Below are 27,198 nucleotides of genomic sequence, written 5' to 3' on the forward strand. Positions count from 1 at the left end.
TGGCTGTCCTGGAACTCACTCTGTAGACCAGGCTGGCCTTGAACTCAGAAATCTGCCTGCCTCTGCCTCCCGAGTGCTGGGATTAAAGGTGTGCACCACCACGCCCGGCACACACCTTTCTAATTCTTAATATAGAATTACCAAGCTATCAGCTACTATGCTGGAATGTGCTGTCAAATAACATTTAAAGAGAAATAATTTCTTGGATAAAGGCATTTCTGTACACCTGAGTCAAGAGTAAGGGGCAGCACCTGGGGATCCATCCCATATTCAAGCACCAAGCCCTGACTCTGTTGTGGATACCAACAAGTGCTTGCTGAAAGGAGACTGAAATGGCTGTCTCCTGAGAGGCTCTGCCAGAGCCTGACAAATACAGAAGTGGATGCTCACAGCCATCTATTAGATGGAGCACAGGGTTCCCAATGAAGGAGCTAGAGAAAGGACCCAAGGAGCTGAAGGGGTTTGCAGCCCCATATGAGGAGCAACAATATGAACCAACCAGCATCCCCAGAGCTCCCTGGGAGTAAACCACCAATCAAAGAGTACATACACATGGAGGGACCCATGGCTCCAGCTATATATGTAGCAGAGGATGGCCTAGTCAGACATCAATGGGAGGAGAGGCCCTTGGTCCTGTGAAGGCCTTATGCGCCAGTGTGGGGGAATGCCAGGGCCAGGAAGCAGGAGTGAGTGGGTTGGTGAGCAGGGGGAGGGGGGAGGGGATAGGGGGTTTTTGGAGGGGAATCTAGGAAAGGGGATAACATTTGAAATGTAAATAAGGAAAATATCTAGTAAAAATGTTTAAAAAAGATATTACAAAAAGAGAGGTAATACAGTTTTTATAGGAAATAATGTTTTTCTAATCATTCCTAAAAAAACAAAACAAAACAACAAAAAACGAGTCAGGGACAGAAAGAGTGTCTTTGATACTTACTAACAATCTCACCAATAGCTTTTCTATTGTTTTGAGATAGGATTTCATGGATCTCAGGCTGGCTTTGAACTCACTATTGGACTGAGGCTGGTCTTGAACACTGGGCATTTTCACTGACAGTTCATTTATATGTATTGAGATGTTAAAGAACCGTCACTGGCAGGCCAGTTTACTTCTTTTTAAAAGTCTGTATTTTCTCTTTCCTTTAAAAAAATTTCATAATGAGAAATATCCCAAGTGGTTTCTTTAGAATATTCATGGGGGTCTCCTCTCTGACATCCGAGTGTGAGCATAGGGAAGCTTGTTCAGTGAGTGATCTGTGGGATCCACAAGTGGGCTCAGGAGGAAGGAGGCTTGCAACGCAGCTGCATACCACCATGATCCTTAGGGAAGAGCATGCACGGTCTCTATCAGGATCTCCAAGCTGTCCCTCTCCCACATCTACACAAGAGGGAGGCTGGGTAGCCTGTCCAGGGTGACCCCACAAGTTAGTGGCAGAGCCAGGATATGAGTCACTCCTACTTTGAGAGCTCAATAAGGCTCTGGACGAGCTTTAAAGGCGACTCTCACTCCCTGGAACTCTCTGGAATGTCTTTGACCAAAAAGCCAGGGAACTAAACACCCTTGGCTCCAGTCAAAAAGCCAAAGTTTGGGAATGTGGGATTGCCCCTCAAGGGAGCCAGGCCTCAGGCTCAGGTGCAGGGCTGGGCAGTCAGAGTGTGGGGCAGGGGAAAGTGAGGGTCCTCCACAAACAAGGCTGTGGTAGGAGGGACCGTTGGGCTAAGGCATGCATACAGAAGTCTGGAACGGAGCATGCAGTTAGTGGTGTCGGCAAGAAACCATGTGCTAGTTAAGGGCCAGTCTTGTGTCCTGTCTGTCTCTGTATTCTAGGTGACTGAGAGAGGGAAGAAAGTTGCTGCCTCCGTATCAATCATGACAGAAGGAGCACTGGACAGGAGTGAGAGAGAGGACCAGGCCATCCCATACAAGCGATCACTTCAGACTCTGAGCTGGAATTTTCCTCTGTTTCCCCATAGCAACCAGCACGGTGAACATTTCAGGCCGTAAACCTGTCTGCACTTGGAGTAATAAGTGGTTTGGTCACCAAGAGGCTTATAAAACTGCAGCCTTCCATAAAGGCTGAGACGCTGTGCAGCACAGCTCTACATTCCTGTGGAAGATGGGGCAGTTTCTGTGGGCAGTAAGGGTGAAGGACTGGCTCGTGGTGGCCGGGTGTAGGGGTGGGGAGGGCAGACAACTTCTAAGGAAGACATCAGGAACGGAGAGTGATGGCTGGCTCTCCTGCAGCCCCTTAGGAGTCATGAGTCCCCGTCATTGTAGTGAGGAGGGAGAGGGGGATACGCAAGGAGCCTTCCCCAAGGCATGGATTGGGGTGTTTAAGTATGGTCTTGTCCCTTAGAGAAAGCTGCTATCTAGGTCCCATGTGCTTCCTGTCACATCTGTAAATGTTGCTGTCAAATATAAAAGTCCGAACTCTGTTTTCTGGAAACTTAGAGGAAGAACTGTCATGCCCTGCAGATGTCTACTGTGTCTGTACTCTGTGTTTAGTGGGCGACTCAGGGACACAGGACCAACTAGACTGGCCCAAAGTGCTCAGTCTGTGGTGGGGAATCTAAACAGAGCAGGAGGCATGGGTTACTCCATGACTGTACACCCAGCAGGGATCAAAACACGTTTCTCCTAAGGCACTTATATGCTGATGGAAAAATGACGATAACAGTGATAAGAATATCGATTACTAATATAGCTAATATTTTCTGGACACTTATGTACAGGGATTATCCTTATTCTTTCTGTGTACTAGGCTAGCACATTTCATTCCTATTGATAATTCAATGATCTCTAAACTCTATTTTCTTATTTTCCCCACCTTATAGCTAAACATACCGAGGTAAGAAGATCCAGAGAAACTTGGAAGTCTTACAGAGAAGGCTACGGTTCTTGTTTGCTTTGTTGTTGTTGTTGTTGTTGTTTTGCTTTGTTTTTACACACAGTCTAAGAGTCTCTCTGTAGCTCAGGCTGGCCTGAACTTCCGCTCTCTGCACCTCAGCCTCATGAGTGCTAGAGAAGCCAGAGTTCAAATGAGGGCAACCTGGCCCCCACGTAGAACCAGCAGGCTCTAGCGCTTAGCGAGCTAACCTGGGTTGGAGATCAGGGCCACGGAACCAGCACTTCACATAGGAGGTGACTCTTGGGTAGGCAGTGTCCTGACTGGTTTTGTGTGTCAAGTTGACACATGCTAGAGTCAACTGAGAAAAAGGAGCCTCAGTTGAGGAAATGCCTTCATGAGATCTGGCTGTAGGCATTTTTTTCAATTAGTGGTTAATGGGGGAGTGGTCTTTGGTTCTATAAGAAAGCAGGCTAAATAAGCCATGGGGAGCAAGCCAGTAAGCAGCACTCCTCCATGGCTCCTGTCTCCGGGTTCCTGCCCTGTCTGAGTTCCTGTCCTGACTTCCTTCAATGGTGAACATTGCTGTGGGCATCTAAGCTGAATAAATCCTTTCCTCCCCAACTTGCCTTCATAACATAGTGCTTTATAGCAGCAGTAGAAACCCTAACCTGCAGGGGCAAGGAGAGACCGGGTCTCCTACTCAGAGGCCAGCACAAACCTTGACTTGTGAAGGTGTGAGTGGGATCCACACAGGGGGAACTCAGCATGTGTGGAGTCGGGTAGAAGGAAGCTGGATTGCCTGTGAGAGGCCTTCAGGGCAAATGAAGGACTGTGGCTTCTGTCCACACAGAACACAGAACCCTGGGTAGCTTTAACCTGGAGTTCCTGTGACCTTGTGGTCAAGTTTGTCTCCTGGGAAACTGACATTGTATATACTGTAGAGTCACAGGGCACAGGGAGAAATTTAGGGATCAGAGACGAAAGGGCAGGCTATGGGTCCCAATCTGTCAGGTTCTTTATGGGTGACACTGGACAAGCTCACTCCCAAACGCTTGCCTTTTAATGAAAGCGCTTAGTGTTCATCTTACTGACCACAGCCCGCTAGTGCCTTGTGCTTTTTAGATTCTCCACAGGTCTGGAGCTCGGCGCTTCAGGCACAGAACAAGCTCAGTTGCTCTAAACCAGTCATTCCTTCTCCATCTTCATCAAATTCCTAGAGGAAGATCATCCTATTTCCACTCTTCCCCACATGCCAAGGGGCAGCAGGCTCTGTCTATAGCCAAGAGTTATCTGGAATGTTTCAGAATATACACCAGACTGTGGCCTGGCTCTATAGAAGGTGCCCTGTCTTGTGTCCCGTGCCCTGCTCTGGGGGAGTTTGCTTTGGCTCCTTTGAATCTGACCTCTAACAGCCCTCAGTGATCTTGATTCACTCTTGGCTCATTCTGTTTTACATGGCATCTTCTCTTCAAGGAGGAGGAGGAGGAGGAGGAAGAAGAGGAGGAGGAGGAGGAGGAGGAGGAGGAGGAGGCGGCAGTGGCCGTGGCCGTGGCCGTGGCCGTGGCCGTGGCCGTGGCCGTGGCAGTGGCAGTGGCAGCTTCTTCCTGGGTGAGCATCAGAGGGCTCAGGGGCTGCCGTTGCACACAGCTTCACTCTGGACCAGAGTGTGCTGGGCCTCTGCCCTGCATATCCACCAGGGACACACTGAGGGCCCAGTGGGGCCATTTGGGCCAGTAACTGCCCTTGGGTAACTATGTCTGCCAGGTCCTGTCTTAGCTGGTTGTGCTAAGTCAGGCCATGCCCTATCTGTAAGTTATTATATATTACAAATGACTGCTTTAAAAAAATGTCTGTGCATTGCCTTAGAAAACTCAATTTTACAAGTATCTTTTGACTCCATTTTGAGGGAGGAGGATAAATGTACTTCCTGTATGGACCAGAAACAGCACCATCTGTCAGGCACACCCACCTAGCACAGACTGATGCATGGGCAGAGATAGAACCACCCCATAAGTCATTGGAAATGAATTGCAACTGTAGGGGGACATGAATCTAGTAAAAACTATTTTACGGAAACCAGGCCCAAGAAGTTATTAGACATATCAGACCCAGGGAAGGGTTTAACTCCTTCCTCTGGACCCCATAAAATGATAGCTACATAATACTTAGCTGGTACGGCTCCACACCAACCTATTATCTAATGCCTGTTGTGTGCGTATCACAGACAAGCAAAGAACACCCTAACCATCTGTCTGAGGAGCTTCAGTTTGTCTGGGTTCCCTGCCATGACATTGCCCACTCTGTGTGACTGCCCACTCCCCTGTTCACCCATTGGTTCCTGGACCTAATCCACTGTTTCCAGCTCTGCAAGCTGGCTCCGCCTTTCACTCCCAGCTGCAACATTGCTGCTCACAGACTGGGATTCCTGCAGCAGCCCCTCTGGGTGCTGCTCAAATTCTTAAGCATTCTCTTGGTCAAATACTTCTGAGACCTCCTGCCTCTGCTGCAGACTCTTGAACTTGTATTTATTCTGTAAACCACAAACATGCATGTAGGTATATGGATTGTGTGCTGTGTGGTGTGAGAGTTAATATTAGTCATAAAGATTGACATAAACAAACCTGCATTTGTCTCAGTCAGCCTACCAGGGTAGGTGGGTTATAAGAAAAATTGCTGTCATTAAAACAGTTAAACTGTGTGAATTATTGTTATTCAATACATGCTGACATTGAAGGAAGAAACAAAGCTCTTTGTCTATGTTTTTGGCACAGTGTGCTCAGAACACGAGTGCCAGAGTGAAGCAGGTCATCAGGCACCAGCCTGTTGGGGTATACCTTCCAGCTCTGGAGAGCTGAATTTTTTTTTTCCCCAATGGACACTTTCAAGCCTGCCCCACCCTTTGCTCACAGAGCAGCAACACTGACAGGAGGAGTCGAACCAGGTGGGAGGTGCTCAGCCGTGCTCCCTTCTCAGGAGCACAGTGCAGCTGGGTTAGCATTCTGTGACTGTCAGGTTCGACTGGCTTCTCAAGGCTCACAAAATGAGGGCATTCTTTCTCTTTAAGACAAGGAGGGCTGTCTCCCACGGAATGGGTCTCAAGTTGGGTCAGTCATTAGTTGGCTGTTCTCTGAATCTCTGCTCCATCTTTATCCTTGTTTATCTTGCAGACAGGACAAATTTTGGGTTGAAGGTTTTGTGGGTGGGTTGATGTCCCCTTGCTCCATTGGAAGTGGAGGTGGCCCCTTCAGTCTCCATACCTCTTGCTGATAGGAGTCTCAGTGAGGGTCACCCCTACAGACTTCCAGGAGCCTCTCCTGTTCCAGGTCTCCCATTAGTCCTGGGGATGCTCCCCCATTGATCTCTGGTCTCATTCCCAGCTCTCTCCCCTCACCTGATTCCCATCCCCATTCCCCTCCTCACACTGTCACCCACCCAGTTCCCTCCCTCTACCCACTTCTGATGACTATTTTGTTTTCCCTTCTGAATGAGATTCACAAATCTTCCCCCTGGCACTATTAATGATGGTCTGCTATGCTTGCAGATGGAGCCTAGCATAATAATCTCCTGAGAGGCTTCATCCAGCAGTGGATGAAAATGTGCAGAGACCCACAGTCAAACATCAGGTGGAGTTCTGGGAATCTTCTAGAAGAGTGGGGGAATAGGATTAAGAGAGCCAGAGGGGTCAAGGACACCACAGAACCTACAAAGTCAACTAACCTGGATCCCAAGGGGGCTCATAGAGGCCGAACCACCAACTAAAGAGTGTGCAGGGGCTGGACCTAGGTCCCCTGTACATATGTAGCATATACATAGTAACTTGGCCTTCATGTGGGCCCCCTAACAATTGGAGCAGGGTCTGTCTCTGATTCTGTTGCCTGCCATTGGATCCCCTTCCCCTAACAGGACTGCCTGGTTGGGCCTCAATGGGAGAGGATGTGTTTAGTCCTGCTGCAACTGGATGCTCCAGGGCAGGTGGTACTCACGAGGGGCTTCCTCTTCTCTGAGGGGAAGGGGACAGGTAATTGGGGGGGGGGGTTGTAAGGGTAGAACTGGGAGGGGAGGAGGGATAGAGTGGGGGCTTCGATTGGGATGTAAAGTGAATAAATTAATTAATGAAAAAGAGAGACAAGAAGCACATTGCATGCAAAGGCAAAGATTTGCAAGCATAACAAATGAAACCTTCTCGTATCTGGTGGGTAGGACCTAGGGATTCGGATTTTTACACACAGCATGGCATGGGGTGAGAGTTGTGGACTCATGCCTGGGCTTGTTTGCTGTAGGAGACAGAGATATCTGGATGATACAAAACCCAACACTTCTGTTCTTTTCTGTTTTGTTTTGGGAGTCGCCTTAGTAAAGGGAGGAGGAGTTAGCAGGAGGCTGGGGTTGCGCTGGGATTCTACCTGATGCCCCTGGTCTGGGGTGCAGCCAAGACATCATCTTCCTGCAGGGCCTGGAAACCTGTGCCAGTTAAGGCGGGACGGTCCTTCCTTACTCTTGAGGTTTCCTCCTGGGTCGGGGCGGAATGTGCACGACTCCAGCTCTGTTATTTTCCCTCCACTCACACAGCAAATAGAGCACAGGGCAGGCCTGAATCTGCCTTGTCTCTTGGGCATGTGCTGCCCCAGGGTGGATTGCCCTGGCTGCCCTACTGCAGCTGGCTCTGTGGAGCCCATGTTTTCAAGAGCTCTCTGGAATAAGAGGGGAAAAAAAAATCTTCCTAGGGCCTTAGAAAGCAAGGGGTCCCAAGTTCTAACTAACTCCCCCAGAGACTAGTGTCCTCACTGGCCACGTCTATGCCCAGCGTGGGTCGATAAACCTGTTCAACACAACTCAGCCAGGCTTTACCCCACAGCCTAAAGACAATATTGAGATTCTCCTATGTCAGTTCACTCACTACTGAGGCAGAGGGAAGGGACACTTTACTGTCAGTGTCTTTAACCCTAGCATCAGTCCTGGTGATTGCAGCGATAGAGTTTTGAGAAACTTGTTTGTGCTCTAGGAGACAGGGCAGCAAGAGCCTGCGCTCGCTCGTGGGTGGTGGTTTGCAGCAGTTCTGTGTACTCTGCGAAGTTGCACAGTCTCATTGCTTAGAATTATTGAAGTCACTCGTGTTTCCAGAGGGCTGTCCTGTCTGGCAGACACTTACCATTTAAAATAGGTAAGATTCCTATCCATTTCTGCTGGTGACCCCTTCGTGCTTGACTGGCTGAAAGATACTGGGCTGATCTCCAGATTCTCCATAGGGCCCCTGGGGACAGGCTAAGGACAAGGGGGCTCCAATGCTCCCTCATCCCTTCCTTCCAATATCTCCCCTTGTCTGTTACTAAGCTGGTTGTCTTCTGAGACACCACTGATAGCCCTAAAGGGAGAGAGACCTTCCTGCCAAGGGCAGTTCTGGCCACTCACTTGTGACTTGCACAGCATTCTGCTCATTCGAACTGGAGCTAACTGGAGCTAGCTGGAGCGAACTTGGGCTGGGACTGGTGAGAGGGGCATGCTCAATCAGGGGGTGTAAGCATGTCAGCTTAGCCCTGCTTCAACGGGACACTCACAGAGTCAGCAGAGGACGGCAGGGTAGTGGGGCGCAAAGGGCTACACCCCACTCTCTTCTCCCTCTGGCCAGGGCTGTGCTCTGTAAGAGTCACATTCCAGGCCCTGAATAGGAATGCAGAGCCTTTCTAGCTGGCTGCTCAGAGCCCTGCTTCCTGCCCAGACAGAACCAGTGGAGCGTGGGCAAGTTTTATTTTGAAAGATGAAATTTAAGTCATTTTATTGCTGCTCAGAAGCTTGGGATGGGCAAGGCTGGAGACCAGAATCCTCTCTCCTGGAGCTGTGTCTTCTGCTGTTATTTCTGGCTTATCTGGCATCCCTGTCCCCTCGTGTCACTGGAATTCTATCCCCTGCATCCGTGTCTGTTGGCCCGCCCCTTCGCCATCTGTCATCCTTGCTCTCCAGATTCTCCCCAGGCTTCTGCTGGCATGTGGCTTTGGGGAAGCCAGCACGCTCTATGGAGCCACCCTTCCTCGCTCCCCTGTACTCTCCTGCCATTAAGAAATCTTTAATTTCCTTAACTATTAGTTTAACCATTCCGAAGTCTTCATTTTGGTGGCATTAAGTTGGGGTGAGGTCTGGTTATTGGGTCATGTGACTCACAGACCCATCCCCGGTCTGTTGCTGGGTTCTAGCCCTTTCTAGCTCACTTTCTTGCTGGGTTTAAACTCTGATCTAGATACAAAAGTCTTTATCTTGAGCCTAGACTGGTGCCCCGTTCCTCTTCCCACTGACATCTCACGCACAGTGTTCCAGGTTGAGATTGCATTTCTCACTCAACCCTACTTGCTCTCGTCCTCTGTCAACCCCAGCTGGAAAGCTGAAGTGAACTGAAATTTCTTTTCCTCCCCTCTTACCATTTGCCAGTGTATCCTGTTTCTCTGACCCACATCCTAATTCAATCTGGCTCCGCCCCCTCCAGAGCTAGGTGAGGGTTAGAATCTCTACATGTCCTTCCTTACAGATGCCAGATCCATCCCAGGTTTTCAGTATTCCGCTCTCTGCTTAGCACTGAAACTCCTAACCTGCTCCTCCTTAGCCTCCTGTCAGTGACTAAACTCCCTTCTTGGTGCTTTGGCAAAGCTCAGTGGGACCTGGTACTGTGTCCACTTCACCTTTCTCCCAGTTTCTTCCTGGAATATCTTTTCTAACCTTCATTGCCTGGACAACTGATTTTTGGTGCTAGCTAAGACAAAAGTCTCAAACACTTATAAAGCAACTACTATGTGCTTGGCCTTCTTAAGGCACTCCAAAGGTACAGAAGACGGCAATTTTTGCAATCACAAACCATGTAGCTGGATGGGGAAGACAGAGCAGAGGGTGTCACCGCTGACCTCTAGGGGTTGTGCTTACATTAATTCTGTCTCTGGATTTACTGTATCTTACAACAGTGGTTCTCAAGCCCCCTAACACTGAGACCCTTAAATACAATTCTTCATGTTGTGGTGACCCCAACCATCAGACTATTTTGTTTCTACTCCATATCTGTAATTTTGCTACTGTTATAGATCATAGTGTAAAGATCTGCTATGCAAAGAGTCTTTGGCCCACAGGTTGAGAACTGCCGTCTTACAGGGATTCTTTCTCCGAGGGAGCTTCCAGAGTGCACATCCCATTTGGTGTCTTTTCTTCTTTTAGGCACAGTACAGTGTTTCAAATGGAATGACTTGTCCAAAGGAATGACTGAGAATAGTCACTTAACTATAGATAGGAAGAAATGAGAATTCAGCGGGTAATGCCTGTCACGAGTCTCCTGAAGCTACATCCCTGCCACAGACCCTTGCTGGAAACAGCCCTACCAGCCTCTCCGCAGGGAGCTTGGCTTATGGACGCAGAAGGTGACGACACCCTACAGCACAGTGCGGGTAAGACACTAGCCAGGGCACAGTCTGTGGCAAGTCCAGACAGCCCTCGGCTGGCCTTGGGAGTACAGTGAAACTGGGGGGCTGGAAGTGGAAAGAGCAGAGGGTGTTCTGGAAGGAATGAACGATAGGTTCATGTACAAGGCACAGGTAGGATGGGGAGGTGCTCACAATACAGTATCTGTGGCAAATCAGGCTCATTCTAAACATTTTAATGGCTTCCAGGTCTTCTTCTTAAAGACAGATTTGACACATATCTAGCCTGGGCTTGGACCTTCTGTGATGATCTTAAAAACTTCAAGTGTTGGGATGCCTTTTCTAAGTCCATGAACTCGGGTAAAATGAGACTGTTTTCATGCTTGAGAGCGAAGCCGCTTTCCTGATGTTGGGTTGTGCTTAAAAGAATCCTAGGAATATTTTGGTTGTCACTTATTCAAGTGCTTTTTAATCTTGGAAGGAATTGAACAAAACATTAAGCTCTCTGTTCTGGGCGCTGAGTGAATGAACACCTGCTTTAGCAGCCACACGAAGGCAAAGGAATGCAGGCGGGCTCCTGCAGCTGTGGCACTGGGTCCAGGGAGAAGTGCACTTCTGAATTTCCCGTGGCTCTAGTACATATGGTGACACAGCTGCTCCTGGAAAGGGCAGGTGTTTACCCTGTGAGACTTTGCTACTCTGTAGGGGAGAGAAGGAAGAATGTGCTTGCTTTGGGGGACTAGGGTGATATGATTTGTGTCAGTCCCAAATAAGATCTTCTTTACAATTAAGAAAAATTAGACTCATTTGTATGTGTATGTGATTTCTGTGTGTGATGGGTGGTGTGGTGTATGTGGTATGTGCTGTGTATTGGTGTGTGTGTGTGTGTGTGTGTGTGTGTAGTGTGGTATGATGTGTGTGTGTGGTGGTGTGTGTGTTTGTGGTGTGAATGTGTGTCTGTGTATGTGTGTGTATTGTGTGTACTATGTATGTCTGTGGTGTGTGTGTGTTTGTGTGTGGTGTGTGTGTGTGTAGTGTGGTATGTGGTGTGTGTTGGAGTGTGTGTGTGTGTAGTGTGGTATGTGTGTGGTGTGTGTGTGTGTGTGTGTGTGTGTGTGGTGTATATGTGTCTGTGTGCGTGCTGTGTCCTATGTATGTTTGTGGTGTGTGTCTGAGTTTGTATGTGTATGTAGTGTGTACATGTGTGTGTGTGTGTAGTGTTTGTGTGTGTGTCTGTTTGTCTCTGTCTCTCTCTGTGTAGTGTGGTATGTGGTATATATGTATGTGTGTGTACCTGTCTGTCTCTGTGTGTGGTATGGTATGTGTGGGTGTGTGGTGTGTCTGTCTGTCTGTTTCTGTCTCTGTGTGTATGGGTGTGTGTGTGTGTGTGTGTGTGTGTATGTTTGTGGTATGTATGCTGTGTAGTATATATGTTTGTGGTATGTGTGGTATAGTGTGTGTGTGATGTGTATATGTGTGTGTGTGTATGTCTGTCTCTGTCTCTTTGTGTGTATGTGATCTGTGTGTGTGTGTGTATGTGTGTGTGTGTAGGTCGAGGGCAACTCTGTGGAGTTGGTTCTTTCCTTCTATGGTGATGACTCTAGGGACAGAACTCTGGCTCTCAGGCTTGGTGGCAAGTACCTTTACCCACTGAGCCATTTCTAAATAAGATCCTGAGGAGAAAGTCACCTGAGAGCCCAGGACAATGCAATTTACAACAGTGTGACTATAAGTTGCCAATGTGGTCTGAGCTGGGCCAAGCATCTCCCACTGTGTCATGGCCTAGCCTACTGATTTCGTGTTTAAATACAGTTAGCTTAGAAGCCTCAGGAGGAAGGTCTCAGGCTCCACTCTTGATCCCATTTCCCACACTGTTAACCTCCTCTTTCTTCTTTCTTTCCATGTTTCTTCCCACTGATCCAGCTTCTGGGTCCTCTCTACATTGTGCATCCCATTCAGTCAGCTCTCCGTCATAGCTGTTACTAACTCAGAATGTCAGCCTACGCTTCAGCCCTCTGGCTTAGCCTGGGCCACCAGGAGCAGGTGTGAGTGGACACGCTGGCCGTCCTCTAAGGCCTGTGCACCTGTGGCATGCACACACGGCTCTTACTCAACGACTAGGCTCATTAAACATACAGTTTACACAAGCTTGTTACCTGATGTTGGGACACCTCAGAGCTTAAGCTGTCAAAGAAGAAAGGGGGAGAGACTGAGAAACAGAAGAGTAGGAAAAGCAAAGCTAAACTAGAGCAAAGGCTGAGGCCTGGCCTGGGAGGCCCTGGCTTCTGACCCTCTGACTGGAAGGCAAGGATCCTAAGGAAACATGGTGGTCACAAACTGCCTTAGGGCCACACAGCCTTAGCACTCCAGGGGGTCACAGCAATTTGACAAATTTTAGTTGGAGAAATGGGAGAGTGAAATGTAAACTATAATAATTCATAACATTCCCTATGTGAAAGGAGGAGACTGGGTGGGGTGGGTGGGCAGTGGTCCCAGTGTGCATTACTCCCTCAGTCCGCTGTGTGAGTGACCTCGGCCTGTGCAGCCCAGCCTGTGGCCGAACTAGCTTTGGCTCATCTTCCCATCTAACCTCCCCAGCAAGAACGCAGCTCTGAGGATGCCTGCCTGTTTCTCTTCTTCCACATCTGCTATGCTCAACAAATAGTTACCCTGGTCGCTACACAAGTCTTGTCTTATTATTTTTGTCTTGCTTGTTTTAAAGATTTATTTTGCTACTTGTTTATGTGTATGTACATGTGCCTGCATGTGTTCGTGTGCTTTGGGGTACCCACGGAGGACAGATGAGGGCAGATTTCCTGAGGCTGGAGTTATGAGTAGTTATGAACTGACTGATGTGAGTAATAGGAACAGAACTCTGGTCCTCTAAAGAGCAAGTGCTCCCAACAGCTGCGTATCCTCCCAGTCCTGCCCCTTAAAAAAATAGTATTTTTAGGTTTTTACTATTTTGTTGTTTGATCTTTCAAGTTCTATGCTGAGATGACCTATAACTTTTTTTTCTTATACAAACGCTCAAGACTAGGAATTTCCCTCTGAGGGCCACTTTGGCTGCACTCTAAGTTTTGGTATGTGGTGTCTCAGTAATTGAGCAGTTCTGAGTGTTTCTTAGCTCACATTGGCTCGTATGTTACTCTGATGTGTGTTTTGAATTTGGAAGCATGCAAGATTTTAAAAATTGGTTGATAACTTAATTTGCTATGGATATTTTATGTTCTCATTCCATAACATGAATGTGAGCTGTATGACGCAGATCCTTAGGTGGGTGGCAGAGAGAAAGTGATTGAGCAGAAGGTTTTTAAGCACATTTGAGCAGAAGGGTTTTAAGCACATTTTATTTATCTATTTTTTTAACTTTATGCTTTTACAATAGATGAATAGAAAACTATCCTACCAGATTTCAGTCACTCACTCTAGGATGCTTCATTATTTTATGGGCCACTAAGAAAAACCTTTGCCCATTAAATCGTAATGCTTTATTGATTAACAGAATCACCTTAATCTCAGAGATGTTAAAATGTGTGTGTGTGAAACAGTGTGTGTCTTCGAACTAAAGTGATGTGTTTCTGCTCATGTAGCCTCTCATCCCAGGCAGCCCTACACATCTAATCACTCTAACTAAAGTGACACGTTTCTGATCATCCTAGGCAGCCCTACACGTCTAATCAATCATTGGTTGGGACTTTGTTCTGTGTCCATAATCTGTCAGCAGCTTTTTTTTTTTTTTACTGTATTATTCAAACCACTTTTTTTTTTTTTTATCAGTTTTTGGATAGTTGACCTATTAATGACTACTGAGAGATGCACATAAATCTCCTCTGAACAAAAGATAGTGTGTTTATAAAAGCCCCTTAGTCATGCTTTCAGATTTGCTTTCTATGTGTCATGGGTGTGCCATTGCAGGTAGATCAGAATCATGTAACTAATGGCTCCTATGCACAACATGCTGGTCTTCATGACAGCAATACTTTGTCATTGTATCCTCCTCCTCTTCTTCCTCCTTCTCCTCTTCCTCCTCCTCCTCTTCCTCTTCCTCTTTTGCTATAAGGTTTAAGTTACCCTCTATTAAATAGCTACACTAGTTTCCTTTTTGCTCAACATAACTTTTCTCAAATTTTCATTTCCACCTTTGTTTATCTTTGTGTTTTATGGAATGTGTATATTGTTGCAAATAGCAGAGGGTTGAGTGGTTTGACTGTCCAAGCTGTCATTCTGTTTCCTGACGGCTGAGCATGTCCCAATACATCCATTCTGTTTATAGACTATTAGATTCAACTTGTAGTTCTACCATTTGCCATGGGGTATCTCAGTATCTCAGCATTTTCCAAAGCATAGTTTCAGAAAACCGTTTTTTTTTTCCCCTCTCATCAACTCTCAAAACAAGGAAATTTCAAACTCAGGGCAAACATTCTTTAAAATACTTAGAGATAAAATATTGAAGAGTTGATCACTCAACTATCCAAGAAAAATAAACCAGCAGGAGTCCTTCAAAACATCTTAAAATATATTTTTATGTATCTGAGGGTTATCAAAATAGAGGCACTGGCAAGCTCCTTCTATTTCAGTTTGTAAGCAGTATTTGAGATCCAAGCTCTGCACTCTCGTGTTCCTGTGGTTCTCTGCCCTCGCTGGTGATGGTGCACCAGACCACAGGTATATTATTAAAATAACTTAAAAACGAATAAACAAAAAACCCAGAACATCGCTTAACCAGACAAAGCTTTGAATGTGTGTGGCTCTTGGGATGGTTGAGTGAGAAGTGCCACCTTGCGGGTGGCGTACCTGGAAACCAAGAATGTGAGATTGGAGCAGTCTGGCTGAAATGTGAGCTCACTTGTGCAGGGTGGAGGTTGGCTGACCTGCATCTCACAGGGGAGCCCCCTCCAACACCAGCAACAAAGGTCTCTCAAATTTATTTCCTAAATGCCCAAGCCAAACTTATCCATTACCCTCTGGGGGGCTGGGTTTACCCTTCTCAGCCCACATGCACGTAGATCCACAATTACAGACTCTTTGAGCTGTGGAAGGAAACCGTACAGTTTTGCCAGCCCAGTCACTGATCTGATGCCGAATCTCTGCCAAGCTGCCAGCTACCTGTGCATGAGTACAACTGTGTAAGAGATTTCTCCCACCTAAATCAGGCAATGACAGATGCTTTTTTAAAAGCCAGCCAGCAGCTGCCTCTCATCCTGTTCAATCCTTGCATCTCCACACCTGCTTTAGAATGGCCCTTTCTCTCTGTGCCAGATGCGCCCCCAGACTAATGGGTTCCAATTCCATATTCTACACACTACAATCGATGCCGCAGTTTCTCTCACCTCTAGTGTCTCTGGGCTCACTCTAAAGAACACTCTTGACCCCGAACACCAAACTTAAATGGAGAGTTGACCTTTGACAGGTTACAGGGCCCATCACCTCCTTAGTTTTAGGAACTACACTCTTACTGTGACCAGAAGTCATGACATCCTCAGAAACCATCACCAGGCCAGTCCCACAGAGCTCACAGCCAAGTGCACATTATCTAGGTCTAACATCACACAGCCAACATCAGAATGGCAACAGACTCATTTGATCTGAGGCCAGATCAATTAACTTTATTGTCCTCACCAAGCAAGTCTTCCCTGTTTCCCCAACTCATACACACAGAGGTCATACCACCTATAAGTATAGTGATCAAAAACGTGTAACTGGGAATCCTTTCTTCAAGGCTGAGGATGAAGCCCTAGGATTCATCCGTTTATACCTTGGGGATGCATACTGGTCACCCTTGGCACAAAGCTACTTCAGCTAAATTGTGGAACATGGATGCACACCTATTCTGCTTTGAATGACACAGGCATAAGGTTGTGGCCTCCATATTGATGCCCCTGGGTACAGTTTACTCAGTGGCAGGGCACACTTCCACCACCACACCCTGCACGTGCTGTCTATGGCTTCCCTTTGCCCAGATTCCACAGTCTGTCACAGAATACCTCTCAAGGCCCCTCTCTATGCCACCCTTCCAGTGCAGAGCTCCCACTACTCATCCACATGATTTGAGGTTTAAGGAGAGGGCTGGGCATGGGAGAGAGCTGGGTATGAGGTGAAGTGTTCCGCTGTAGAAATCTGTAGGGGAGGCCAGCGCTTGTGCCCTGGTCTTACCCTCTGTGGCCTCCTGCAGGGGTTTTGGGTTTTACTCATAGGCAAGTTGCCTATGTGTCCTGACTCATTCTCCTAGTGTTTCTGGAATAAGCTGTGTGGCTTGGCTTTGCAGGCAGGGCCACAGAGAGACTGGACAGGAACCCCAGATGCTAGTCTTTAGGATGAAGGGGGGATTTTGCAGGTCCTATGACCTACTGTACCATACCCAAACTGTACAATATTTACCTCTACGGTGTCTTTCCCACCCGAGGGTTTGTGCCATAGCTTCTGGAGGGCAAGGGCTGGCTATTGTTCCCAGAGTCTCACTCTGACCACCTGTCCACAGTACTGGTTTTCCACACAGTGGTCCTAATACGATATCACTGGTTTCGTTTGCTATGATGGCCTCTCCCCTGGGTTAAGTTCCCTCACCAGGAGGCCCTGAATTGGTAGCTGCAGTATGGATTATTCATCACGGAGACAGACTTGGATGAATGTTTTGATGGATGGACTGTTTACTTGACCTTGGAAAACAGAAGGAAAAATGTCTTCTCTGATTTGCACTCTGAAGGGCGCACCAGCCTTTTTTTTATTATGTTGGAAGACAAGCTTGCCCCTCAGCCCAGGCTGTTGGACTCACTCCCTACCCGGCTGGCTGGTGAAACTGAAGAAGTTTTGGCAATGGTGGCCATGCCAGGGATCTGTTTACCTAGAGAGCTGTCTGACTGTGAAACCAACCTCATCTGTGTGTTTCCAAGTCCCTTTAAATCTATTGGTAACAGATCTGAATTGACAGAGGCAGTGGGCTTGGGTGGTGGCACTGGACAGAACTCCTCAGGCAATGCTTCGTGGTGGTCGCTGCCCTTTCTGGAGCCCATACTGGCAGCCAGCATGGCCTCTGTTTGGCACACCCCTTTCTAATCAGCCTCAACAAGACAGACCGTGTCTCTCAGGCCAACTCCTATAGTTATGTCAGTGAGAGGGTTCTAAAAGGGACACACGGTGTAGGCTTTGCATGGAAGGCAGTGGGGTTCGGACATGAATGGATGGGGTGTGAATCAAGAGAAGAACTATTTCTTAAATGGATTTTAGTGACTTTTCTCTTTTTAAATTTTGGATGGCAAAGTAAGAGTTAGGTGGGTGTGAGAGTAAGGGTCTTTTCAGGTAAAGATTTTCTTGGCTGGCTTGTTAAATTGTGGATTCCTGGGCTAATTCTGATGCTTAGAGTTCTCCAACCACGTACTATGGATGCTCTGAGATAGATAACTATTTACAGGGGGCGAGGTATTGAAAATCTTTCCCAGTCTCTCTCTGACACACACACACACACACACACACACACACACACACACACACACACTCACATGTATATTTATAGAAAAAAATACTAAGGGTTGTGAAGAATGGTCTGGACTCAGGATGAAATGATGAAGAATTTGGGGGAAGTGCCAACAAGATGCCTCTGCAAGTTGAGGCACTTGCTACCAATCCTGGCCACCTGAGTTTGATCTTAGGACATATTTGGTAGAAGGAGAGAACTGTCTCTCAAAAGTGATCATCCTGTAGCTTACATATACCCCCACATTAATATATAACTGTAATAAAAATAATTTAAAAGGAAAAATTAATAAAAATTCATGGAGAACCAGCTGGAAGCTGGGACATAGCCATAGAAAGGGAGCAGAGTCCTAAAGGTGAAATGTAGCACCTGTGGTGTGAACTGTAGCACAGCCACCTGTGGTGTGAACTGTAGCATAGCCACCTGTGATGTGAACTGTAGCACAGCCACCTGTGGTGTGAACTGTAGCACAGCCACCTGTGATGTGAACTGTAGCATAGCTACCTGTGATGTGAAGTGTGGCACAGTCACCTGTGGTGTGAATTGTAGCATAGTCACACCTGTGGTGTGAAGTGTGGCATAACCACCTGTGGTGTGAAGTGTAGCATAGCCACCTGTGGTATGAATTGTAGCATAGCCACCTGTGGTGCCACCACTGGAGGGGACACAGATGTCACCTGCATGGCAGGGATTTCAAAGGTAGCAGAAGCATGCCTGACCTAACAAACTCGGCTTTCCCATGCTTCCAGAAGCTTGACTATTGCCCTAAGGCTACTGCTTACTTTACGCTGAGTGATAATGCACCCAGGAAACATTTTTATACCAAAGGAGCAACGGAAGACCAGAAGACTGCAGCCCAGCCTTGGTTGACTTATCAGTAAACTGGATTTACTGCTTTCCTGCTCCCTGGTTACCCTGGAAACAACATCTTCAAAGGTTTTCCACCCTGATCCTAGCAGCCAGACTTATTATACCCTAAGAGGGAGCCTCTTTATGGGGTGGGTGTGTAGCTGCCATGGGAGATGTGCAAGAGATCCTGTAAGAGGCAGAGAACTGTGGCTTCTAGTCCCTGGAAGTACTTGCCATTCTTCCAATTAGAGCCATGTAATATGAGGTCTGAGAACAGCTAGGCTGCCTGCCCTTCGTAATGGTGGGATGGCTTTTTTGTTTATTTTTAAAACCATATTCTCACATAGTGTATAATGGCCTTGAACTCACGATGTAGCTGAGAATGATGTTGAAGTTTAGTTCTAGGGCCTCAGTCTCCAGGGCTAGAATAGCAGGTGTGCATCACCATGCCTGACTTTGGAGCTAGGGCTTCTCACTCAATAGCCTGAATCAATCCCTCCATTATTCTGTAACCACAGCACATCATGCCTACAATACCCAGGGTTCCTTGCTTTGATGCCTCATGCTGGAGATCACTGAATTTTTGTCTTCATTCAAAATTTTGTTTTTGTTTTTTTTTTTTTTTTTTTTTTTTTTTTTTTTTTTTGTTTTTCGAGACAGGGTTTCTCTGTGTAGGTCTGGCTGTCCTGGAACTCACTTTGTAGACCAGGCTGGCCTCAAACTCAGAAATCCACCTGCCTCTGCCTCCAGAGTGCTGGGATTAAAGGCGTGTGCCACCACGCCCAGCTCAAAAATTTTTTTTATCTGATGAATGACATCTCATTTTTTTAAAAAAATTATTATTATTTTTTGCTAGGCTCATTTCTACATAAATTAGGGGGAAAATAGAAGCCTGTTCTCCATTTATTTAGTGGTTAACTAGACTTAGAGCCTTAGGTATAACCTTATGTTCCCTTCCTTTCTCTGAAGATTATGATTTTTTTTACAATCCTGCAAGAAATGCAAACAAAGCCCCACCAGGAGCTCTCAGCTAACTAGCAGTGAGAGTCTGGCGCCATGTCACTTAGTGTGTGACAAAACCAAGGGTGGGTACATGTCCCAGAAGAGGAGCAGTTGTAAAATTGAGAAACGGCCTCAATCAAAAGGCAGCAGACTTGGAAACAGATGTGTAGGGGAGAAGCCCAGGATTCATGGGTCTGCAGGGGTCCTGAGCCCTTGCAAAGGCTGCCTGGCCTCCTCTGGGCAGAGCCTCTGCCCATTATGTCCCTGTACTTATCTTTTTTTGTTTGTTTGTTTGTTTGGTTGTTTTTTTTGTTTGTTTGTTTGTTTTTTAAGATCACCTCTGTGGTATTACCTCCTCCACAGACAGTTCATAGCTCTTTCTGGCCCCCTCCTCTCTGAAATCTTACAGACTTTACACCTGATTCAGGCAACCGTTCTCTCTGTACACTCCATGTGTGGTGGGCATGACCCAGCCCAGAGGATACCCTCTGGTGCCTCTCAGGTGCTGTCTGCTTCACTCTTTTTGAAAGTGCTTCTCATCTGGGGCACCTGGAACTCTAAGTAGATCAAGCTGGCCGGTGAGTGAGCCAAGGACCTGCCTGTCCCAATCCCCCCCAACCCCCCACTGGAGTGTGTACTGCCATGCCTGGCTACTTTTTTAGGTGGGTTGAGATCAAACTCAGGCACTGACGGAGTGAGCTATCTCCAGCCTCCCTGTTCTTCTTTACACATTCTTCAGCCTGGCGGGCCCCTTCTGTCAACAGCAACTTTGCAGATTGTTGACAGGATACTGGATACTCAATAGCTCTTTAAGAAAATTGGTTGAACAACTTCCCGAATTTTGTCCTCTTTGGGTGAAACATGATGGACTTGTAAAATACTTATTTAAAAGAAGGTAATCTTCAACGAAGGCTGCTCAGGGCCCTAACATCGACTTGCTTTGTACTGAACCAAATCAGCACCCGTTCCCATCCTGAGACTATGGTCTGTGGAGGAAAGGCCTGGGCAGCCGAGCTGAGGGTGCCTTGGAAACGCTGGGGAAAGGGGATTGAGCACTGACACTTTCTATAGCCAGGCAACTCTGCAACGTTTACCCTGAGTATAGGAATCTTTTCCTGCTTAAGTGGAAAAAAATCCCTGTCCTGTAAATCTGCATGGAATTTCTACTTCTGGCCAGGGCAGCAGTTTTTCACCGTGGCTCTTGGACACACTTGGGGCACACTTGTCCACATGGGCATCGAATAAAGTGAGAAAAGTCTTAGCTTCATATTTTAAAATGAGTTTTGCATCCAGGTGATGGGCCGGGCAGGCTGGGACTGGCACAGACAGGACTAACCCTTTGCGTAGGCCCCAGGGAACCTTTCTAATCTAAAAACCACATCCTCTGGACAAACACCAGCCTGAGACTTCAAGTCACCTCTGGATGACCACGCCTTCTACCTTCCACAGAACCTCTGCTTTGCCCCAGGAAGTTTCAGTGTTTAATTAGAGTTTCTGCTTGGGGCCTGGTGGGGAGTAGAGCTCTGTGTTTGAGCTCGGAGGTTTTTTTTGGTTTGGTTTTTTTTTTTTTTTTTTGCCATCTTGTTTGTCTCCTTCTAACCACTGAAGTGTGGCTGAGTGATAGTGTGTATGCCACGGTTGTGTCTTTTCGTCAGGGTCCCACCGTTACTCTGGGACCCAGGATAGGGGACCCGATTCTCTAGAGGGAATCAGTTAGTTCAAACTGTATGTGGAACTGAGGTTGACATTGAATTGAAGATCCTACTGCCTAAGCCTTCCAAAGGTGTGCATTGTCACATCTAGCTCCCTCAAAAGTTTTGTTTAAGCCTCCATTATAAAACACTTATTGAGTGCTGACTAACTGCCAGGCCTTCTGCATGGTGCAGAGAGCATTTGTGTAATGCTCACAATAGTGCCAGCAAAGCAAACTTAGTGTCCTCTTTTTCTTGGTTAGAAAACAGAAGTACAGGAGAGATGAATAACCCAGACATGGCTACACAAACAGTAACCAGCAAAGTGATGTCCTAACTTCTCCTCACCCCCAGGTCTCCTCCTCAGATTTCTTCCTGCCAGCCTGTGGTCATGCCATCCTTTCAGGTACAAGGTCTGGCCCTTGGGGATGTCTCAAGTTTCATATCCAATGTTTTAGGAGACTCCTCAGCCTCAACACAGAACCTTCTTCCAAAGCCAAGCTGCACCTATCATTTGCCATATGCCCACAGAGTGAGCTTTCAAATGGAAGTCAGATCTTGCAGCTCACATCCTCCAAAGCCCATGTGCTCACATCCTCCATCCCCGGCCACCCCACTGACTGTTGCTTCCTGATCTAGCCCACTGCTACCCTTCTCACTCCACCTCAGATGCCTCGGGGTCTTAACATTAGGGATTTGGGGTTTGGAAACTTCTACCCTCCTCACCCCTCCCATGGTCCCACAGTTAACTTCCTCACTATCCAGGGCTCTACTCAGATGACGCCTGTTTACACTGGAGCCCAATCCCTGAGGCAGTACCAAATCCTCTCATTTAGTTTTTCCCTATCACATATATTATTTTTTTAATGTAGTATGGAATCAGTTCTTATCTTTACTGTTCGCTGTGTAACCTCCACCCTCTGCCTACTGGTGCATCCTAAGTGCCCAGGAGGGAATATCTTGTGATCAATGACTTTGTTGTGTAGGTGAATGAATGGACTTGTATCTCAAATCTTAGGGTGTCAGTAATTTTCTTATAGACTAATAGTATAATGTCAAGTGTAAAGGAATATATTGGGAGATGATTTTGATCAAGAGTCTGTTGAACAGGAGACTTGGTATCATAATCAGACAGAGGTCATTTGAAGAGCAAATGGAGGCTGGAGTGAGATATAGTGGGCCTTTCCTGGAACTTACTTAAACTTTGCAGCACGTTGGTTGGGAAGGCCACCTTTTCCTCTTCAGAGACTCCAATTTAAGTTTGTAGCCTTGTATTTTCATATCCCAAGCTTGGTCCAAAGACTGTTCACTTTCCAACCTCCCTTGCCCTTGTGGACTCAAGAGTGGTAACTTTTTGTCTGGGGTGTGGTCTGACATGTGGGTCCACACTGCTGGAGCACTATGAGATTGGAAGGACTCTGGTCCCAAGGTCTTAGGTTCGGGTATGTTAATCATTTCCTGTAGGTTGACTGGTTCTAAAAGAGTCAGCTCCCAAGTTCCAATAGAAGGCATTTTGCTGCCCTTGCACAGCTATCAAATTTGGTAGTATAATGCTCAGATAGCCAGAAAGGATGGTTGACCAGATGTCTGAGCAAAGACCATTTTAAGTAGTGACACTCCTCTATGACAACCTTAGTCATTTTGGTCAAGTGAATGTTTCTCTTCGTCTAATCCAGATACACTGGCTTATTACCCACACAGAATGGAGAATGCTTATAAGGAGGTACTAGGAAGGATAGTCATGTCCACCACGAAACAAGGTAAAGCATTTTTGCTTTGTTTGGCTTCAGGACACAACTGCTATCTCTCATCTTCCCATGACAATACTAAGGACATGATACCAATTACTGAAGAGTTCTATCCACATGCTTTTCAATGGCTAGCCAGGAAGGACCTTGGTAAATACACTCACTGACCACCCCCATTGCAAGGAAGCGCTAGTGGAGAACAAGCACTTAGTTAACAAAAGAAAATATCCAAATAAAGGTGGTGCTACAAATACCCCAATTACGGGATGGATTCTTTAAATGAGTGAGCTGAGCCCCAGCTGCCCAGATAGGCTGAGCTCTGAGACCGTGACCCTGGTTAGAAGGGACTTCATAGGCCCAGATGTTCCCAGTCGAGTCCTCCCTTCCCTGAATCACCTTCTCAGAATGCCTTGGGATCACCAACACGAGGCTCACGCTCAGCCAGTGTAGCATGAGGTGAAGCTGACACACACACACACACACACACACACACACACACACACACACACTCCCTCTCTTTTAAACATATATATTTGATTTATTTGGCATCACATTTTAAAACAAAACAGTTTCTGAGGTGACTTTAGGGGTAGCCAGAAATGAAAACTTCCTGACAGGAAGGATCCACGTGGCAGGAGCCAGTAGAGGCTACTTTGTGTCACCACGGCAAGGCCCCTTCAGCCTCTCTCTGCCTTCCATCAGTTTTGTTTTCCCCTAGGGCACTGGTTCTCCACCTTCCTAATGCTGCGACCCTTTAGTACAGTTCCTCATGTGTGGTGACCCCCACTGAAAATTATTTTCGTTGCTACTTCACAACAGAAATTTTGGTACTGTTATGAACAGTAATGTAAATATCTGTGTTTTCTGATGCTCTTAGGTGACCCCTGTGAAAGAACTGTTTGACTCCCAAAGGGGTTGTGACCCACAGGTTGAGAACTGCTGCCCTAAATTATTTCCACAATCATATAAACAAGTTTCCATGTTCCCATCCTTAAATGCTAGATTCTCTGTAAATCTATACCTTCCTTTAGCTAGGACCCATTTCCTGCTCCCTTAAAAAACAAAACAAACAAACAAAAAGCCCCAAAGCTCTTTAAGACATGTTTTCTATGTTATCTAATGCCTTCCTGTCTACCCTCTCATGGTGTATCTGACCCAGGGGCTCACCCTTACTACAGACATTTGAATCATCTGAACAGGCCAGGACAGCCAGAGCTCCTCCTCAACACCAGAAACAGAACCTGCCACAGCATCACTGGTACACTCCACAGAAAACAGCATACCCTGACCCAGCTGGTACCAGGGCTCAGTGGACAGAACAAAGAACCAGAAGACATTCCACGGAAGATGTTAGGGAAGCCTGGGGTTTGGGAAGAACAGTGGAAAACAATAATGGCAATGAGCTGGGAGGTTCTGACTTACACAATGTGTGGTGGTGATGATGACGGAACTGGAGATGAAGGACAGGCCGTCGTTCATGCTGACCTGCAGTGCAGCTTTCCTGCAACGACAGAGAACGGGATGCACTTAGCCTGGTGTGCTGTGAAGAACAGATGGAGAGCCAGGCAGAACTTGCTCACTTCCCTGTGGGGCCTGACATTCTTTGGTGTAGCAGTCTCAGGGCCACACACCCGTGGCATCCAAGAGATGCTAAGGTGTCCTCACTTGATATGTGAAGGCAGGGCATTAACTGCATTACAGGCACAAGTAGAACCTGCCTTTATTTAACCTGTTTGTTATACCTCATGATAAGATAAAGCTCTTCCTTCCTTCCTCCCTCCCTCCCTCCCTCCCTCCCTCCCCCTTTCTCTTTTCCTCTCTCTCTTTCTTTTTCTCTCTCTTACTTTTCTGTGTAGCACTGGCTGTCCTGGAACTTGGCTCTGTAGACCAGGCTGGTCTTGAACTCATAAATCTGCCAGCCTCTGCCTCCTGAGTTCTGGGATTAAAGGTTGGTGCCACTAAAACCTGATGGATAAAGCATTTTTAAGAGCCATCCAAGTCAATAGGGATAAACTGGACAAACGGTAAGCTGCATACTCAGCTCTTGCTAATGTGGACTCAGTGGTCTGGTGGGGCAGTTTTGTGGCTCTGTTAGACTCCTGGAGGTACAGCCGTGGACAGAGTGGGTTGTCTTCTCCTGGCTTCTGTCTATTGGGTCTCTCATCATGCTATATAATTGTGGGCTGGGTAGCAGGCCCCAGTGTCACAGGTTGACTGTAGACACTCAGTCAGAGGTCTCAGTGGGAACAAATGATGAAAGGAGACTGGATGAAGAGCTTCAGTGTTTTCCCTGGAGGCCAGGCATGGTTCTGGGGAGGCTCTTTTCTGTTCTGTAATCATCTGGGCTCACTGGGCCCCATCCAATCCTATTGTAACCCGGGGCGCTGACTCTGCTGACATCTCCCGAGCTCTTATTTTGATGGTATCTTGAGATGGTCCCTGTATGTGAGCTCAGGGAATGTAGGTGAATGGCTGAGACTCTGAGGAAGACTTGGGTGGGGGTAGGGGTGGAGTGGTGACAGCCATGAGCCAGTCACAGCGCTTACTTTGCCTTTCTGAGTCTCCTTGCTTTGAAGGAACAGATAACACTTTCCAGGACACGGATGATGACAGGGTGAGGTAATGCTGTGAAAACTTTCTAGAAATGTGGTTGGGACTGAGTCAGCAGACTCAGGCTTGAACTCGGGCTCTTCCACTGGCTACAGTGTGACCCTGAGCGAGTTGTTCAAATCCTTTTAGCTACCCTGACTGGGAGTCTCATTCACTGGGAACAACGGAGGATGACGAGCGATCCAAACCGCCTGGTGCCTGGTTTGCTATAGCTTTGGCACCATGGTCATCGGCAGAATCTAGAGAAATGTCCCACAATGATAGTGAAGAAGTATATCGCTGTCCCTCTGTCCTCCCTGCCTCTTCCTGTCTGGCTGTAGGACTCCGTGGCTGATGAACACTTACATGCCGACTTCTTTCAAGATTGGCGCTGGGCACAGCAAGTAAGTGTCTTCCACAGCGAAGGGCTTCTCATCTGTAAGAAGGAAGTCACAAGGTCATGGTTTCCAACTCCAAATCTTTGGAGATCGTCAACCAAGTCCAGAGGGACAGGAATGAAAACAGAGGACCGTGTGAAGGAAAACCTCCTCCTGGCTTGGGTTACGGTTGGAATATAAAATCTCCCCCCAGAGTTTACTGTTGAAACCAAGTTCCATGCTGGCGGAGGCGGGAGGTGGGGTAAAGGAATCACTGATCACGGGGGTCAGATACTGCTGCTCTTTTAGTAGTGTTTCTCTCTCTCTCTCTCTCTCTCTCTCTCTCTCTCTCTCTCTCTCTCTCTCTCTCTCTCTCTCTCTCTGGCTGCTATGAGCTGAGGAACTTTCTTCCTTCACATGCTTCCAATTTGATTATCTGAAACTTGTAAGAACGGATGCCCCTCTTTGTTTACGTTGGTATTTCTCAGAGCCACAGAAAGCTGATATAGTTCCCCCTGACGCACACACACATGGTAGCACCTTAACCATGTGGTGGCAGCCACTAGAAGAGAATTCAGGGCTTCCTTTCTGATGCTGGTCTCCTGGCCCCATGTCCACCTAAGCTAATCCTTGTACCAACATACTAGGAGTTTGCTTTTCTTTAAGGAATAGCTGAAGGGCTCTGAGGAGATTCACATCTACGTCCAGTTTGGGAGAGGCCATCCTCATGGAGAAAACGCTCTGTCAAACACAAGCAGGTACAACAAATATCCTTGGGTTGCAGAAGGCGGCTTTGTTAGGTCTCATGAAAATCCAACAAGAGTTGTACCTTATTGGAGACCTAGGAAGAGGCAGCTTCAGTGGGGTTTGTCATGAGCACTCAGCAGACACAAGTGTGCCTTAGGGTAGGCCATCTGTAGTAGAGACAGCTAGTTGATGAAGTATTTGTGTGCAAGCATGAGGACCCAAGTTCGAATCCTGAGCCTCCTTCTAGTTAGGCGGGGTGGTAGGCACTTGAAATCCTAGCATCGAGGAGGCAGAGACAGGCAACTCCCAGGCAGGCTAGCTGAATTGCTGCTTCCTTCCTGGATAGCATGTAGACAGCATCCTGTCGCAGGGTCTGGAAGCCCAACCAATAAGCTGCTAGTCACATTGGCAGCTCTGCTAATGACGGCCTTAGGAGCTAAGGGAGGGAGGGGTGTGTGTGTGTGTGTGTGTGTGTGTGTGTGTG

At 47.2% G+C, this 27,198-nt stretch overlaps 1 protein-coding gene across 1 annotated transcript in view; it reads right to left on the bottom strand.

The window, feature by feature from the left end:
• The window catches only part of Antxr1 (ANTXR cell adhesion molecule 1), a 196,246-nt gene that overhangs the window by 74,921 nt on the left and 94,127 nt on the right, over positions 1 to 27,198 (bottom strand). The window contains exons 11-13 of the mRNA XM_029535282.1: positions 25,957 to 26,026; positions 24,390 to 24,502; positions 18,081 to 18,388 (exon numbers count right to left, since the gene is read on the bottom strand). Of these exons, the coding sequence (XP_029391142.1) occupies positions 18,081 to 18,388; positions 24,390 to 24,502; positions 25,957 to 26,026 (491 nt within the window). The remainder of the gene's footprint in view (positions 1 to 18,080; positions 18,389 to 24,389; positions 24,503 to 25,956; positions 26,027 to 27,198) is intronic.

This window comes from Mus pahari, chromosome 2 (assembly GCF_900095145.1).
Source record: "Mus pahari chromosome 2, PAHARI_EIJ_v1.1, whole genome shotgun sequence".
Classification (NCBI taxonomy): domain Eukaryota; kingdom Metazoa; phylum Chordata; class Mammalia; order Rodentia; family Muridae; genus Mus; species Mus pahari.